The sequence below is a fragment of the Cariama cristata genome, unplaced genomic scaffold (genome assembly GCF_000690535.1).
Source record: "Cariama cristata isolate BGI_N322 unplaced genomic scaffold, ASM69053v1 scaffold3219, whole genome shotgun sequence".
NCBI lineage: Eukaryota > Metazoa > Chordata > Aves > Cariamiformes > Cariamidae > Cariama > Cariama cristata.
The window spans coordinates 6703-25546 of record NW_009633890.1 but is presented as its reverse complement, the minus strand read 5'-3'; the positions used below and the strand labels follow the sequence as shown (position 1 = coordinate 25546).

The 18844-nt window shown below is 45.4% G+C and overlaps 1 protein-coding gene across 1 annotated transcript in view; it reads right to left on the bottom strand.

Annotated features, from left to right (window-relative positions):
- The window catches only part of LOC104166840 (glycerophosphodiester phosphodiesterase domain-containing protein 5-like), a 106373-nt gene extending 89472 nt beyond the window's left edge, over nt 1-16901 (bottom strand). Inside the window, 2 exon segments of the mRNA XM_009706925.1 lie at nt 16795-16823; nt 16826-16901. Of these exon segments, the coding sequence (XP_009705227.1) occupies nt 16795-16823; nt 16826-16901 (105 nt within the window).
- Nucleotides 16902-18844: the final 1943 nt, after the last annotated feature.

The following is an 18844-nucleotide window of genomic DNA, read 5'->3' as shown; positions in this document are numbered from 1 at the left end:
GGAATGAGGTCACGGCAGCTACAGCCAAGCTCAATACTAACATCTAGTATTTAGATTTCACATATTCACACACCCCCAAGTGCACAGACCTTTGGGTCAGGAGGCTGAGCTGGTCTGGCAGCCACTCTGGGTGTTTGCTCAGCATCCATCAAGAGCAGCTTGAAAGAACAACACCCAAAACATCATCGTAACCCATTTGTGCTCCCTAGTCTTTGCTATGAGTTTTCCTGCTTCAGCCAGCCTTTGTTCAAAGAGGAGGAGTCTGACCTTCACTGTAGGTCAGCGTCTGGCCACCTGCATACACGTTCTGGAGGGTTTTTTACCTTGGCTCCACCACACAACCAGCGCAAGGGAAAGCATTACGAGAAGTCTGGTGGGGCTGGGCATGACCACATCATTGCCAAAACCTGAAGGGTATTCAGAGCAGGCATTACAAGCAAAACTTCAGGAGAATTAAATGTGCACTGTTTGGTCTAGCTGCTTGTTCGTATATGCTAAGAGCACAGGAGAGATGTGTGCTGCCAGTTCCTCCTCTTTATTCCACGTCTCACGATCTTTGGTGATGCTCTTGAGCTTCAGCTGCTGAAGAGCCAGACTTTAGAGACACCCAGCTCTGGCTGTAGTGATGTTCATCTCGGACATGTCTCCTCTGCCCTCGTGTGCCCAGCAGCGTGGGAGAAGGGTCAGGAATGCAATTCAGAAGATGCATCCTGGAGGTTTAGAAAAATCCTGTGGTAAGTAATCCCACCACTGAACTCCGAGAGTAAGGAAATTTTTCAGACATCTCCATGTTTCACCGGGACCAAACTGCAGCTCCCTGAAAACCGGGGCCAGAGTACACCACCTGGCAGAGAAGGTGTCTGCTCTCGCCCTAAACAATACAGGCACAATCACAAAAGGGCATCAATCACGACACCTTTCTAGATGTGAAAAGTCTTCGCTTGAGCAGTAAGCTACATGGGGAACAGAGTGTCTGCTGATACAAAGCTTCGCTTCCCAAAAATGCTTGCAACAAGCATGCATACAAAAAAAATCTGCTGAACTGGTACAGCCTTTTCCTGGTAAAGGGGGAGGAAGGAAGAGCCACAACCGTCAGATTCAATCCTGTGAACAAGCATCGCCGCGATAACCCACACACTGCAAGAAAGCTGCAGAGTTTCAGTTTGTGGTGGCTTTTTTAATTTAATGGGACTAGCTTGCAAACTACGAAGAGCAATTGCCCCCTAGGGAAATTTGCTCTATCTACCCCTGTAACACAAAAATCAACCATGTGTCTGAAACAGAGCATAGCTTGATTTATTAATAAGTGGACTGGAAAATCCAGCAAGGAAATTAATATCAGGTTGTACCTGTTCTGGGATGATGTTGGGGTGAAGGACAGGACCAGGAACTGTGTGCAGTTCCCCTCTGCAGAAACTTGGCCAGAATCCCAGAATAGGAAGCATGAATGTGAATATCTGTATTAAAAGGCAGGAAGATATTATTATGCAAAAGCATTTCAGCTTCCAAGCCTTTCTGTTCCAGGACTTCTAGCAGCCTCTCCTTCCAAATTAGGATGAACAGCTGCGATGTATTTGGCAAGCTAACCTCTGCCCTCAATTTAGAAGCTTTTTACATCACAAAATAAAACACATACATTCTAAAAACCAAAGGGAACATTAAATCATCTAGCTTGACTTCTGTACAAGAAAGGCCACTGAACATCACCCACTTACTTGAATGTTGTGCTACAGCTAAATGCAGTTTCTAGGCACACTTTCCAAAAAGGTATCTGGTGGTTTTGAAGACCAAGGATCCTCAACATTGCCCGCAGTAAAACAGGGAGAAATAGGTCCAAGTAATCCACTTTGGTGAATTGTTAGAGCCTGTTCAAGCAAAATTATGTCCAGCGATGCAAACGAAGATGGTTGCTGCAGACTTTAAATCATCCCTGCAGTATTTCCTAAGGCCTCAGAAGACACGACAATTCAAAATAGTGCAACACACTCTCCAGAACAGGAGGCCAAACACAGTGGAAGACGATGCTGTTTTGCAAAATAGCAAAGCTATTGAAGAGCACTCAGAACACAGCACCAGAACCTACAAGTTAATCCTTAAGACACCCACACATCTGTAGCATGATGCAGTTACCACTCATCATCTTTAGACATGGCAAGATGTGCCTCATTTAGAGCTACATCCCACAAACACCGTGGGAGGAGACCCTACACACTCAACTGCCAAGAATTCAGTTCAACAAAAAATAAGAATCAGCTTTAAAGAAAGCAGCACACCAGGATTTTTCAGTGTAAGCTTCCAAAATAATGCCAGTTATGGAAGTTTTCTGGGAAACCACAAGACCTTTCATCAGGAGATTTCTTAAATCCAGGATGTAACTTCTGGTCTAAGCCAGAGACCACTGAGATAGACCAGTCCTTATGCTGGACAAGAGGACGAAAAGCCAATGACTATTTGGGTACAGCATTTGGATTGGATGGGTGTGTATCTACCCCACGCTAGCTGGGTTTATGCTCAAGGGCCAGGTGGCAAGCCAGACAGAAAAACAGTTCTTAGCTGAAGGCTTTCCCATGTAGGTACGACACATTGCCCTCTTCCCAGATGCTCATTTTCAACATCTGTAGGAACTTAGGAGCTCCAAAACCTGCCACCTCTGCCAAGATTTCTGAGCAAGGCTTATTGCATGGCTCCTTTTATCACAAATTTACAGTCCTGCAGAAGGACTTGGTTTTTCCCTGCCATTTTTAGCCAAAGGACCTTCCCACACGCAAACCACCCCATTCTGTGAAGGAGCACGAAGCTGTCACAGTACAGCGGTGCATAGCGGGGAACCACAGCGTGACACAAACACTTGCTCTTTCACACAGCTCTGTCTCTCTGTGGCTTTCACCAAAGCGGTTGGATGTGTCACCCCAAGGAAAATAAAAGCAGACGACACACACGCAACGAAAGTGACATCAGGAACGGAAAAAATTGCACAAGAGCATCCCACTCCCCGGCCTACCTTGTCCTCCTCCTGACCTCCAACATCAGTTATCAGCAGCACAGAGGGAGGACTTTTATGAAAGGGATGGGAGAGAAGGAGGTATTGGTGTACGCCTTCTCTTCCCCGTTATATCAACATATCTCCCCTTCCATAAACACATAGGATGGCAGCAGCTGTTAAAAGCATCTTTTAAAGACTATTTAAAAGCCTGTTAAAAGTCTATTTAACCGTACTTCACTGAAAGTTTACTATTCTCAAGTCTTTTATTTTCAATTCTGCATTAATCCAATAACAAAGGATGACATGGAAGGGCAACATGTGTCTTTGGGCAGAGGTATTAGTAGAAATAAACACTGGGCAGGCTCAGTTCTGTGCCTGGTTGAAGCAAATATTTCAATCCCTCACTTGAGCACCAATGTACTGAGCTGCACATAGCTTCTAAAAAGTCCCTTTAGCACAGCAGACACCTAGACAGGTTTCTCCCAGATGATGCAGGGCATCTCTCCCAGCTCAAGCCTCACCTCCTCCCTTTTCTCTCCCTCAAAACCATGCTCTCCTCCCCAACATTTGGCAGCCCGTTGCTCTTTTGAAGCCTTCCCACCCTAAGCTTGCTCTGTCTCCCCACAGCAGCAACCCATATATCAGCTTGTGCCCCACCACCTGCACCGCAGCATCTCCCACCCATCACATCTGGCAAGAACTGGGTTCTCCATCACCACATCTTTCCTCCTGCTGGTAAAGTACCAGCACCCTCATGAAGCACTAAAATCCACTCACACACATCCCATGGAAACCGCTACACATCTGAGAAGGGCTACAGCTGCAGGACACCGCTGTCTTGGACCATCTGTGCTCCATGCATGGCTTCGCAGGAAGTTCAACCTCTTCAGCACAAAGACCTCTTTACTTTCCTTTTTCCCCTTCCTTGAAGGCTGCTATTCACAGCCATTTAAAATTAATGCTAAAGTGGTGCCAAGTTTAAATTGTTCTTATAAATATCTAAATCCACCGCTGAAAATCAAGAGAAGACACCAAGAGGAGGCTGTTTGCAAAGCGCAGCTCATCAGCAGTCCCCAAGCAGGGCCCTGTGGGAACGCAGCCTCTTAGTTTCCATCAACGCCTTGCAGGATTATTTTCAGCTGCTCACAGTTTTGGTGGGAACAGCTGACTGCGAGCTGGGATGGGGCCAAGCAGTAGTGAAAAGAAGGAGGTTGTGTCCCAGGTGAGAGGACACATGCTGGGGAGGGCAGGAGACTCCATCTACTCTCAGATTGTTGCCTGCACAATTTCTACCTCTGTCCCTCTGCACACACTTAGCAAGGGAACATCATCACAAGATAATCCTGCTCCTTTCTAATTCCTCCATTTCATTCATTTACTCCCACTGCTGCCAGGTTTCTTTCTCATCTAGCTAATTTTTGTGGTCATTTTGGACACACAAGCATCCTTGAGCAACTTCCACAAAGTCTATGTTTATGAGAGGCAAGGACATTTCTTCTATTTGGGGGAAAAAAAAAAAAGGGAACAAAAAAAGCCTTCTCCATTGGCCAATACTGCGTCCCAGGACATCCAGCCACCCAGCAAGGACACACTGCAAAGTTGCTCTCCATCATTTTATGCTCTGTCACAGCAGAACTGTTCTCGGATCTCTTGCAGGACATCTGGGAATAGGGGAAGGGTGCTGGGAAAGTGGACTCAATGAATCAGGAGACTGGTGAATTCAAACCCAAAAGTAAAGTACATCACTCGAGTCCAGCTGATGGGCAGCAAGGTCACGCTGGCTTCCCGCTGGGGGAGAAAAATAAAGTCTCCTCTGGAAAAGGACCTCAATTTTTCATTACCTTGAGATTAGAGAGGGGGTTTCAGACATCAAAATAGACCAACAAGTCACACTTCCATGAGGTTAATCTCATTACATCTGTCATTTGCTCTCTTCAAAATTCACACTTATGGTTCTAGACCTGGGAAAGGACTAAATATCTAAGTAAACAGCAACGCACTGAATTAACCTGTGTTAGTGCAGCTACCAACAACGAAGTTTGCACTAGCAGGAGTACAGGTTGCCATTGCCTCTTCTGAAAAAGGAGTTATCCAATTCAGTTTAAAAAGTCTAACTCTAATGGTAGCTACAGAGCTGAGAGGGAAAACATTTGTTTTGGAAAGCAAGCATAAAAACCACCTCATTCCCCCACCTCCCCTTTTAGAAGGAATTCATTAAATATTCTACCTTGACGCTGTGTAAGCACTTTTCAGCAATAGCTAAAACATCCTTGTGTTATCAACACTGTTTTGGTCACAAATCCAAAACATAGCCCCCACACCAGCTACTATGCAGAAAATGAACTCTGTCCCAGTCAAAACCAGTGCAGGGGACCCACAGGGACAGCCTGGAAGGGCTCTCCCATATGGGTTGATAGGTTAAACCATGAGTTGATTGAGCACTCATCTCTCCCCCAGCATCTTTCAAACCGGTGAAGATTTTGCAAGAGTGGTTGCATGCCATTGTTTTTAGACTGGAAGGACATTGCTGTACCCAGGTGTTCAAGGAAAAGCCCTGGGAAGAAAAAAAAAAAACCACAACACAAAACGAAAAAACACAACAGAGCCACCAGCTCTTGTTCATAAAGCACAAGGCTGGCTCTAAGTGAGCCTGGCCCCAAAATCCCTCTTTCCTCCCCACTTTTTTCCATTTCTCCCACCTGCCTCCCTTCCCCCAGATGAAGCTCCAGTTCAGTGCTGGCTGTTTATAGCCTGAAACACATTTTGCAGATGCTCTGCAGTAAAAACCTTTGACGCCTATAAAGCATTATAAATCACAGGGCACCTTAATCACCCAGTCTGAGCACATAATCCTAACTCAGGCACAACAGTCAATGGGTTTTGCAGACTTCCTCCCACAGGCATTTGCCTACATCAGGGCTAAGCCAGAGATTTACTATTAGTCAAACGTCCTCACCCTGTCAGTGTTAGGCTGCACCAGGCAGCAAGTTATCAAACACTGGGGCTTTCCTGGGGTTTCAAGAATTTGGGATTTCCCATCCTTCACACAAGCATCACCGAAGGAGGAAACATCTTTCACACGGAGCAAGACGGAATTTACGGAGGTCACAGTACCTACAGTCAATGGCCGACTATTTATATTGAAGAATGGCTTTGGAGGAAAAACACAACCCAATCCCATTAAGGCTGAAACTGTGTTTATTGAATAGACTGTAATTTATAACGCTGCCCAGCAGCCTGCCCTTTTGGTCAAGCAGTCATGAATACACCAACTTGCTGGGCTTGTACCTCCGTGGTAGGATCTAGAGGTGACCAGCAATGGTCTTCTGCAGGCTCGCCTGTCTAAACAGGCAACGGTTTCAGCATCAGCCTTGCCTTATGGCAGGTTCATCCTAGCTTTTCTAGGAGCTGCCTTAGGATGTGGCTCCCAATGATAAGCAAGCTCCTGGCAGTTTAAGCTCAGTTTCTGAGGCTAGCACACCTCTCTGCTCCTTGCCAGTCTACCATGGGACTCCTGCCCAGCCTAAGAGAGGTCTTGCGCCTTCAGAAAGACTGAAACATGCCATTCCCAGATAGACCCAGTAACACTCTCCTCGCAAAGTCTGGTCTGATGGCACCACTCACAGCAAAAACAATTCCTACCTGGCTCATCTGGCCAGACCTGCTTTAGGGAATATGCAATGAAGAGACAATGAGATAGAGGAGAGAAAAACGACATTATAATATGCCAGCATGATGTCCTGTGTAAATTCAGTTCAGCCTCGAAGGCTGGCTGCAGTCACACTTCAGACAAGATATCTTCAGCAGATGGCCTTGGGAAAAATTAGGAGAAACTCTGCCTTTTCATCTTGCCCACTGTGAAAGGAAATTTCTGCCTCTGCTGAAGCTTTGAGTGCATTTCAGCACTCAAACATCACTTGAGCAAGACAATACTTGAATGGTGCCCATGCTCCTGGGAGAACCGCCTGCATCCCCAGACACAAGGAGAGATCTGCACTTTTCCCTGACTCCCAGGCATCTCCCAGAGCCAAGAGAAACAGATTTTATGAGGGAGCAAGACTATAAACACAGACAGCACAATTCCTGCAAGGCAGCACAACCACAACGATGACCAACCTGGGAGTGTTCAACAAAACCCGGCACAGGAGCCCGAGGTTGGACACGCTGAGGTGCCCACATGCAGCTATGAGCATCTCAAACCCCTTCCCTGCACAATCATCTACCCTGTGCCACCTCACAGCCTCCCTGTAAAATGAAGGGCTCAAAAGTGAGTTCAAAGGATGTTTAAGTCATGTGTGAAGCCCTGAAAACAGGGTAGGTTTTGCTTTCAAGGCCAAGCATCAAGGAAAATTTTTTTAAAAAAAAGGGAAAAAAATCAGTATTTAATCCAATGATTGGATTTTTGCTGCATTTAGCCCATCACTCCAACATAATCAGACCCATCCATTCATAGGGATTCAGCTTTGAATCACTGGTCACGTCCAACATGCAGCACCCAATGCCTTACGGCCCAACCTCAAATCAAACAGGTTTGAAAGAGCCTCTTTCCACCAAAAACTCCCATGTCCTCAGGCCTACAGTCATGAACATTAACAAATTGAAATCACATGGAAAAGGGCAAATTTGCCCATTCTTTAATAGTGGTTTTCAGCAAAGCAAGCAATTTCTGTGACCAGTGACCTTTGGCTGTCTGGGGATTAGCACTGAAGACCCAGCAAAGTCCCAGCTCCAAAGCCTACAGTCACAGACACACATCACGCCAACGTGGCTTAGATCATCTGTTCGGGTCATTTAACAGCTCTTGCCAAGCAGGAATTACAAGAGTATTTCACTATAAAGTGAATTAATACACATATCGCAGACACAGCACAGCAATCCATTATGTCAACGGATCACAGCTCCTCATTTTTCTTCTCACAAAAGGACCCAAAAAAGCCATCAGAAGCCTCAGTTCAAGGCTATGTGATGTTTTTAGCCAGATGGACCATCTTGAATCGCTCACATTTCACTTTAAGGCAATACATTTTAACAGCAAACGCCTAATTCATTAGGAAGGGTTTGATATCTCATTTACACAGACTTGCAGCTAACATGAGCAGCAATAGATATTTTAAAGGCAGGGAGAGGCATTACAAGTATTAGATATTCCCCCTGTCTCCCTTCCCATATCTACACAGTTCAGATACCTTGCATTTATTTAAACGGAGGATTAGGAGATGCGTGATGTAAAAACATCATCTCCAAAAGAAAAGCAGTGATGAAGCTCCTCCAACGATGCTGCTGCTTTCTAGCAAGCGTGTTCAGCTGCCCCATGGGCCATAGCAAACCCACTGCCTTCACCTCTCATATTACATGCCAACCAGGGCATATACATGAAACATTTATTTAAATCATAAGGGGCAATTTGGTTTCTAATCTCTATTACAGCAGCTCTCCAATAATTCCTTCTAAGCGAGCACCGCTGATGATTAAATGCTGTTGCTTGCAGAAAGGACAGAGAGATGCATCTGGCTCTGGGCATTTCTATATTTCTCCACCGCTCTTACGCATGCCCCAGCAGTCTCCATCTCTTTGCTGTGACCACAACATGCCCATACGAGAACGTGTTTCGATAGCTCAGTAGCAGCCGATGCATGCCGTAACACACAGTGTTTATAACGCACCAGTTTTGCTGGCGTTGTCACCCTCTATGGCAGCAGTACTGTGAGCAGAAATTGGGGGTAGCTGTGCTCCTTGTTGAGTTGGGGATCCAGCTGCTCTGTGCAGCCACTTGTCAGGTGGTAGGAACTATCTTCTGCCTTAAACACCTCTGTCGTTGGTCAAGGGACCCAGAGAGCATCTTTGTATTATATCCAAATTCAAAAAAGAAGCTACAAAGCAAACAGATATGTTCGGTAAGTCTTGCACTGCGATATCACAGATGGGACACGCGGCATCAGGAGGCAAGAAATCCATAAAGCCTTTTCTTCCCCAAGTACCAAAATCTGGATGATTGTCACAAGAGCACCAGCAGAGTCATAAACATCCAAGGAGGAATTCAGAGAGAGAAACCTCCAGGAAAATTATCAAGGTGAACATCTCCCAACCTAAAGCAGAGCACCTGAGGTCATTTTTGGTCGCTGTTTTGGCAACAGCCACAGCTTCCAAGTCTCAAATCAGCTTTCCCAGCACAGAGCACAATGCAATGGGCTGCAGCTTCCTCCCATCTCTTCCATCAGCCTTCCAACCCCTGGAAACCTTCAAACTCCAGCCCCTCTCCCTCTCCACAAGCTCACTTCAGTAATAGGTCAGAAATCCGTGCCCTCATAGCCAACTATCTCAGCCTTTAAAGTTTCATCCTTCAGCAGCGCTTATCTTCAAGAGCTTCAAGGCACCAACCATATCTGCTCTCAGTCTTTCTTCTTCCTCAAGCTGAGCACGGCAAGTTTGAAGTCATTGCTTTCCAAATACTTTCTAGGAAAGGCTTGGCTAAACCCCCTGATAGCATGTAATGGATTTCCTGGGAAGCACAGGCAGCCTAGACTTCTGTCTGGAAACCAAAGATAAAGGGGAAAAAAAAAAAATATATATATATAAATACAAAAGCCATCTCCTAAGGCTGCTGCTGGAGTGAGGTCAAAAGAAACATGGAGATTTCTTGAACATCAGAAACAGGACAAGTCCAGTTTTGTCCTGGTTTGTCTGGCAATCTTTAAAGGGTTTGAACATCCCTTTTATCAGTATATCCTTCCTTAACTTTAAGGTCTTGTTCCCATCTGTCTTCCCCCATCCCCTCCTCAACAGCCCAAAGCCTCTTTTTCCTGCACCGACAGCACTTGGCCATCAGTCCTCAGATCTGCTTGCCTACACAGACCACAGACACACTAAGCCCTGGTTTAAGCTGTTAATTCAAGATTAGCTTTCATGGCAAGCCAGGATGAAAACTGGAGATGGTAAACATCCATTCCTACAATCTTCTTTTGGTTTGCTACTTTGTCTTTGGAGCTTCACCAACCACTTAGGGACTTCGTGGTGCATCTTAAGTGGGTTTCATCAGGCAAACAACTTACTGACATTCAGTAACGCTGAGCTCACCTTCCCTAATTACACTTTAAGGCAACATAACGCACACAGTTGCTTCAAGGAGGACAGGAGAAGCAGCATCTGCTATATTCTCCTGAAAAAGTTGCAAGAGCAAACAGAAGGAAGGGGGGGATGATGGGCTCCAATGGTATAATTTTTCACCCAGATAATTAGTAAAATGCATAAAGAAAAAAAACCACACAGTTGGAGAGCACATCTGGCAGCTATAACAAGGAAATGCCACAATCTGAATAAGACCCTGGAGGCCCATAACGTTGGAAAAGTCACAAGGCACCTTTGTGTATCTAAGGTGGGCTGGGCTGGCCTGGCCTTTTATCACAGGGAGCTTGCACGTGGATGGTTTCAAAGTTTCTGAATAAAGTAGTAGTGACAAAGTATTAGAAATTCTGTAAGCCGTTGCTATATGAGCTAATCTATCACCTATAAAAAGGTCAACCCTGCTCAGGGGCCACTTATAATATTACCCAGAGCCTGAATTAGCAGGCAGACAAGTTAAAGCTGCAGAGAACACAACTGTGACCCACCAAGTTAGCTGTGATCCTTGGTGGCATCAGCCACAGTGCCACACGAGATACAGCTCCTGGCTCCTCACCTCCAAACCAACGGGCAACAGCCAGTGCCATCAGGAAACCCCTCAGCACATTCACAGGTACCAGGGAGAAGTGTCCGTGTTAGGATGATTCCTGGGATTCAACATTCAACAATGGTGGCCACCACCAAGTTGTCTCAACCGCTTGACTTTTCCAGTTTACCCAGTTACAGAAAAAAAAAAAAACAAACACACAAACACACATCTCAAGCTGGCAGAGGGACTTATGCCACTTCACACACTGCAAGATATGGACTTGATGATCTTTGAGGTCTCTTCCAACCATAATGATTCTATGATTCTATAAATAGGGGAGGTTGTGTTGATTACAGGCTTGCGTATTTTGCCTGAATATTAGCGGTTCTGTTCATTAGCACTGGAATATCACACTGAGGAGGGCAGGGGGGTACCTGGAGAGTGCTGAGCAAGAACTCATTAGCTTGGGAAATTCTCAATTCTCTCCCACTTCGACATGCCCGTCTGCTGGAGCGGCCTCAGGTCAGGAAGGCTGAGGCACCCTGCCAAGCCCTATTAAGTTTTTATTGCACTAAATCAGAGCCACCCCAGGAAGGCATTCATAACACTTCCCAGTGTTTTCCCCAGCAAAGATATGAAAGCCTGTTGGTCAAGAGGGATGGTGAATGGAGCAACACTCCCAGCACAAGGTGCTTCCAGGGAGCCTGTAATACCTAGCTAGTGCTGCCCTTTTATTGATCGGGTACCAGAGACCCTCAAACCGCAATCCATCAGCACATAACACAGCAGCTCCCAAAATCCACGAACCGTGGAGCATCTGCTGCTGGGTTCAGAAGAGCTGATGCTCTACAAGGCATTACTCGAGGCTTGACAGCTCTTCACTGACGGGAACAGCAAGCCTACAAAACAACAGCAATGAGGAAACATCTCCGCTACAACTACTGAATACTACTGTCAGAAGAGGATGGAGGCAGAAAGGGAAAGGTTGCTGCAGCTCCTGATAGGACCAGAGGAGCCACATATTGGGTGGGGAGAAGACGACCTGCAAGGACACATGTTCAGGGAGGGGACAACAAAGAAATAAAGCGAGGACACTTGCTGGCACATAGAAATGGAGTCTACATACAGCCGTGGGGAAATGCCACCCAGCAGCAGCACTAGAAGCAAGGGCTGCAGGAGCAGCTCTCAACATCAGAAGCCGGTGGGTGCAAGCAACCGGCATTTCCAGCTCTCAGACCAGGTCCCTGTGCTGCTCCCATCAGCAACTAATAGGGATCTCTGAGAAAGAAGGGGGGGCAATGCCCTGGATGTGCAAAGACAAGCTTTAAAAAATGTGAAGTTTCTGGGAGGCACAGGTGCTTTAAACAGGCTATGTTCATAGGTGTATCAGCCCTACGAAGCCACACTGAAAGATAATAAGAGGGCTTTTAAGTCGGATTCTGAAGAAGTGGTGGTTTAGGGACAATAAAACATTAATGTTATGCCCCATATCCAACCCTGCAAACCCAGTGTTTCATCGGCCAACAGTCCTGACTGCCCCCAAAACTTTCAAAGAAATCCACTCCTGAGCTCGGATGTGGGTCTCATTGGCTTCAGTTTCAACATCTTTCCAGGTTCTTGACGAGGGTTTGGTTTATTAGATGTTCAGGTTAACGCCCATGGGATCAGAGCATTCAGAAAGCAGTGGGATTTCTGTACGTATGGGATTTCATCACTAATACTGCTCCGTTCACTCACAACATCTCAGGGGTGTTTACAAGAGAAATGGGAGGAAGAAGAGATTGTACAAGCACCATGAAGTGGTACAATCATTCACAGAAAGCTGATGAAGAGACCTCCATTTAAATGTTGTGGATGACATTGAAGAGTGAAAAAAAACCACACCAAACCACAGGGATCTTGACATTTCAGTCATCTGGGATCCAAAGCTGCTGATTTTGGGTTCATTCCCAGGTGATGATGGCCCTTCCTACTGCATGTAACCAAACCAGGCACCTATCTATCCTTGCCTATTCTTGGCAATTTTCTGGAGGAAAAGACAGTTTTGTAAAGATGGGAAGCTTCCAGGAGAAATGAGGGAGACAAGAAGAGATCCCAGTTACAAGTTCAGGCAGACAAAATGTATCTCAGAAGGGTATCAGCCATGCCTGCTGCTAAGCAGAGAAGTCAAAGCCCTTTGCAAATGGTGATAGTATTTTCTCCTATTTTACAAGGAACTAAGGAAGATCAATAAAATAAAGATAGAGAAGTCAAAGCTCTTTGCAAATGGTGATAGTATTTTCTCCTATTTTACAAGGAAGTAAGATCAATAAAATAAAGATACCAAGATTTTTCAATACACAGTAACTGCAAAAAAACCCCAGCCAGCCAAAGTGGCTTCTTCTGTTTCTTGTATAGACAAAAAAAAATCACCGTTGCAATTTTTTTCTGCAGAATATCTCTTTCCCCACTCCCACCTAGGATGATTTCCCAGGCATGATACTTGTTGTACACAGACAACACGGTTTTGGAAGCAATAAAAAACAAACCTGAACAAAACCAGTTGATAGATTTAACGTCATGTTTATACAATGCAACCCATCAACATCTCCCACGTGGATACTGATCCTGCGACATCTCTGGATGGATTTTAAAAAGAAGCTGCAGCCAGCTGTGGGCTCAGTACCCCGGGAGCAAGAGCTATTCTGGTGTTGTAATACCCAGCAGCAGTTCATTTCAGGTGAAGCACACAAGCTGTGCACAGAGCATTGTGTTTAGACACTGCAATTAGCAGTGCCGGTCTCTGTGGTTAATTGCTGGCAATCCATCAACAGGATCGTGGTATCTGGGAGCTACCCTGGAAGCTGCCATCTGAACTTCAGACCTTTAAAAGCACACATGGTAACTACAAGCCAAAGCTTATTTACCCACAGTTTCTGAGTTCAGGGTGATAGAGCCCTCTTTAAGATGATGCACTGACATCATAAGAACTTCCTTGCTTGAATAGCTGATGAACCAGCTGTAGTTAGATCAGAAATTGCTTCCTCACACCAGCTACAGAGATTATAATGGTCTGAATCTCAGCAAGACCATTTCTTCTCTTTTATATGTCTTTCATTAAAACAGACATTAAAAATTTAAAAAATGTGAAAGGGGGGTCTTGCCATTAAAGCTGAAGGCGCACAATAGAAAAAGGGATTTTACAGCTGTTCAAGATTTAAAAAGGAGACCAAGTGCGCAGGTTGGGTGCCTTCAGTCCCTCTCCTCCATTCTCAAAAGGTCAGAGGAAAGCAAGAGATAATTACAATTCTAGCAAGCAGTCTCCCCAAAAAATTAGAACTCAAGCTTTACTATTAAAATTCTCATTTTCATGTAAATTTTTAATGTGTAGTAGAAAGCCTGATCTCCATACATTTGGGGGAAAAGGAGAGGAATCATTAGAACTCTGGCTGTTGAGCTGCAGCACAATTCAGAAAACAGTCACAATCGTCAGCAGAAGATTTCAAGGACGATAGGTTGGGTCATAACCCAAATTTAGGTGAAGGCCTTTTAGTCTAGATAGTTTGATCTTTTTAAAAGAAGACAACCATGCTGTAAGCCTACACTAAAAAAGAGTTACCCTTTGAATACCTGCCTTGCTTTCTGATAATTAAAACAGTAGAAACGTAACATGTACATACCCTATTCCTTCCTTCCCAGCTAGCTCTAGATTTTTGCAATACTTAAGACATCTCAAGCATGCCATACCCCTTTTTATAGAAACTGTGCTCAGGAAAACATCTATTGTACTACAATTGCCTCTACTCTGGGTTTGCAGTGGTTGAGTTACTATAAGGTTGGATACACAGCAATACAACAGGTATTACCATCAATATGCCACTGCCTTTGTGTAAAGTAAATAGGCACCTAAGTCATGGTATGGTATTTTCCTGGTTAATCCTTCACAGATAAACCTAAATACTGTGGCTAGATATACATCAGCTGGAGACAATTAGCATATGTAAAACTTCCTATCCTCATCCAATACCTTGGGATCTTAGCAAGTTTTCCCACACACCCCAAAGTCCTCTCATGCAGACCAGAGATCACAAAACCCCAATGCTGGGAGTACCCCGTATGTTGGGGTAAGTGCACCCCACCTTCAGAACTTCGCTCAACTGCAGAGATTGGAGTTTGCAGTACAAGAGGTCCTGAATTTGAGTGATACCACAAAATGCTCTCCCACCCCATCCAGAGAGGCAAAGGGTTGCTAATACCAGGTTGTAGCCTGTAGAAGTTACCTCCTTGCTCAAACAGTCAAGGACTACTTTGCAACTAAACAAAAAAAGAAAAGAAAAAAAGTTTCTCACTCATCTTACACGTAGCCTAGAGCTTATACCCACGCTCTGCAGTACTCAAGCACAAACAGACCTGCCCAACAGAGGACAATTAGCCTTCATTTGCATTTTCCCCCTCCAAATACAGCACTACAACCGCTCATTCCAGCACTAACACCTGCAAGGCACTTTATTGACAGCAAGATGGGAAGACATTCTTCATACCTTGGTTTTGCATAGCCTGTAGCTAATTTTAAACCTCTTGCTCCTGCGACAGCCGTTATCTCCATTTCTCTAGTCAACAAAGTGGAAGTTGAGGCATCATGTAGACCTCAAAAAGACCAATCGGAGACTGGACATATTTTTCAACCTAGATCAGGTACCTTTAAAACACAACAAATTCCTTTCTAGGGCTAGAAAAACAACTGACATTCCAAGCAGAACTGGAAGGCCTCCACTGATATTTTTCGGTAAAAATAAATCCATGCAAGCAGAGCCAGCTTTCACTGAAAAAAATCAAGTCAATGGCAATTTTTCTATGGATTTTTAGCGAAGAAGCATAATGTTCTGGTTCATAAGGCATTCGGAATAAGGCATTTTGAGTATTTAAGTTAGTACGTACACAGATGCCAAGACATTACGTCCTGCTGTTTTCCTGACAAAGTCTTAAAAACCCACCTACACCCTCCGCTACGGATGTGCCCGGGTATTTGCTCAAAGGAAACTTCTGCTGGCCCAGAAGCGGTCACTCAAAGCTGGCCAGACTGAAAGGGGAGGAAAAACAGCACAAGCATTTCTACTTTGAAAAGGGAAATTTGTTTTACACTGCACAAACGCAAGCCACGACTTCTCAATTCACATGGGAGCTCCCAGCCAAGCTGCAGCACCAACAATCAACACAATTCAGAACCAGGAGCATTTTTGGCATGGGATCTGCCACAGAGAAGTGTTTTCTCCTTAACAGCCTCTTTTCCAGAGGAAAAGCACTCCAGAGCCAGGAAGATCCCCAGTTATGGACTTAAAAACAAAACAGAGGCGCTAACTGCCACCAGAGCAAAACTAAGCCCTCAAAAAGCAACAAAAGATCTCCTGGGAGTGTTGCCAAAAGAAACGAGATTTAAGTTCGGCTTTTCTTTTTTCTTCTTTAAGTAGTAAGCACACTGGGGAAAAAAAAAAAAAGATCACAGACAACATGAGAGCACAGGAGGACAGTAATACACAACCATTACCCAGAAGGTGTAATGGAGTGGTTTTGACAGCAGGTTTTTGTCCTCACTTCTTCCTACAAACACATCAGGTCTCACGAGACCCCATCTCACAGCCCCAAACAACAGGGAAGGTGCAAGTCCAGCCCCACTGCCTGGATTCCCTCTGCCAAAGCTCTTTAAAACTGCATTTATCCAAGGGAGGGAAGAACCACCTCTAACATCTCCCCCGTTTATCCCCAGCCAGTTGTCACCTCCTGTTGCCTTCCCCTACCTATAAACTTCTTTTCACGTGCACAGAAGCTAGAGACTCCATAGAAATGCAAGTCCTACACTTTCAGCCAAAGAAACTGCCAGCACACCAGTAAGACACAGAGCTAGGAGCAAAACAGAAGTCTCCCCCAGTACCAAAAGGAAAATAGACAGATTTGGCCAAATCCATCCCACTCAATCCCTTTGAGAACCACGACCAGCTAACCATGACCATCTGCTACGTCAACCACATGGTAAGAACTTCTCGCAGAACTCCAAGCCATGGAGTCAATGGTCTCCATGGTCTATCCAAGCCAACAACAATGAAAAAATCAAATATCCATCACTTTCAACCAAGATCCGCATCCATCCCAAAGTCACTGGGAAGAGGCGATGTGGTCAACTACCCACCTTGGTGGTGTCATCATGTGACCGCTGTGGCGCCAGCCGTAGATCCCCGTCAGACAGGACAGACATAGCTGTGGCTCGTAGTACTGCAGCGGTTGGTGTTTAACCATGCTCCTTCCAGCCCCTCAGGAGCGAGGTATCAGAAATCCATCAGGTCCTGGGAGCGCCCTTCAGCGAGAGGAGAAAATACAAGGGGGTGAAAAAAAGGGAATTAAAAATGCCGAGCAGTATTTCAATACATTAACAAGCCATTTAATAATTAACCATGTCCTCTGGCTATTAAGAGAGGAGGAATGATAATCAGATCTATTCCCAGCCCTGCCAACATCTCCGGCTTGTTACTCAACAAGACCGAGAAGTTTAATTAGTTTGCAAGTTTTATTTCCTTGTGCAGTTTCTCCCACACCACTAAAAGCAAATGTATTCACAGGAGTTATCAGCAAGAAGAGCCACACAAGGACAAGAGCAGTAGGTAGATTATTAGCAGCCCAGATAATTAGATTTTTATGAATGATTGAAATGTAAAGAACCATACCCTCCGCAAGCACAACCTTCAAATTGATTCAGAGACCTTTGCAAAGTTGAAACCCAGCCAAGCTAAATCAGTTTATCTTGAGCATCCTATGGAGTCTGCAAAACAGTTCCAGACGAGGAACTAACGCTTCAGTATGCGCTGGAAAAAGCAGATATTACCCTCTGCTTTTACATGCATCTCCAACAAGCACTCACAGGGATACAGAGATGGTTGCAGCCTTCACCCAGGAGAAAGATCCCCTCTCCACCAAACAGCATTCACTCCCAAAGGGCCAGACTGGCTCCGATGCAACTGCTCTGTTCGCCATAGAATCGTTAAGATTGGAAAGGACCTTTAAGTTCGAGTCCAACCATAAAACTAGCACGGCCAAGCCCACCACTAAACCATGTCCCTAAGCACCACACCTACACGTCTTCTAAACACCCCCAGGGAAGGGGACTCCACCATTCCCCTGGGCAGCCTCTTCCAGTGCTTGACAACCCTTTGGTGAAGAAATTCTCCCTAATTACCCAATCTAACCCTCCCCTGGAGCAACTTGGGGCTGTTTCCTCTTGTCCCATCGTGCGTGGGAACATCACTGTTTCGAGGCAAAGTACTCCGCTCCATCAATTACATGCTTTGTGCGTCACGGGGCTTTTTTTTTATTATTTAGATGCTCACTTTTGTCTCTGCTGAGATTCATATCAAGAACAGACCAAGTAATCGTACGCTCCTACTGATTCATAGAGTCAGCGTTCGGGGATGGGAACCTCAAAGCAAGCATTTGCCGGTCTGGTGGCATCGTGCTGCTCTCAGCTGTACTTAACCCACACCAGGGGTTTTCCACAGGGTCCTGGTGCACAAGTGAACACCCACAGCCCCACACGTTGCTGTTGCATGGATAGTCAGTGCACTGTGAGCGATGTTCAACAGCAGTTGAGCTTGCAAAGCGCTTGGTTACCTTCCCAAGGCGTGCACAGCTGCGTGCACGATACGTGGGCAGTAAGGAAATCGCATCCTCTCTAGGGGAAACGCTTCATTTCCTTATACACAGGATCCCCAGTGCTCAGGTCTTGCAAAAAGCTACGACATCCGTGAGTAGCGACATCCGTGAGTAGCAACATCCTCGCCAGCATCAGCAAAGCATGACAGGGTTAAGGAGATAACCTCGTCACTTAAGAGCCTTTCACTGCCACGTGGCTCAGGTCTTGCAAAAAGCTACGACATCCATGAGTAGCAACATCCTCACCAGCATCAGCAAAGCATGACAGGGCTTAAGGAGATAACCTAGTCACTTAAGACCCTTTCACTGCCACGTCCCATGGAAGAAAGCTTCCAAGAATGGAGTTCACTGTATTTTTCGTTGTAGCCCATGCATAAGGGGATGCTGCAGGCATTGCAAACACTGTGGCAGAGTCTAGAAATGTCAGCGAGGACACAGACAGCTCAACCCTTCCAGCTTCTGTCCTCCTTTGTGCCTGTTTACACTCCGTGCTTCACGCTGATAGCCTCAGACAGCCCTGTCCTGACTTTCTGTAA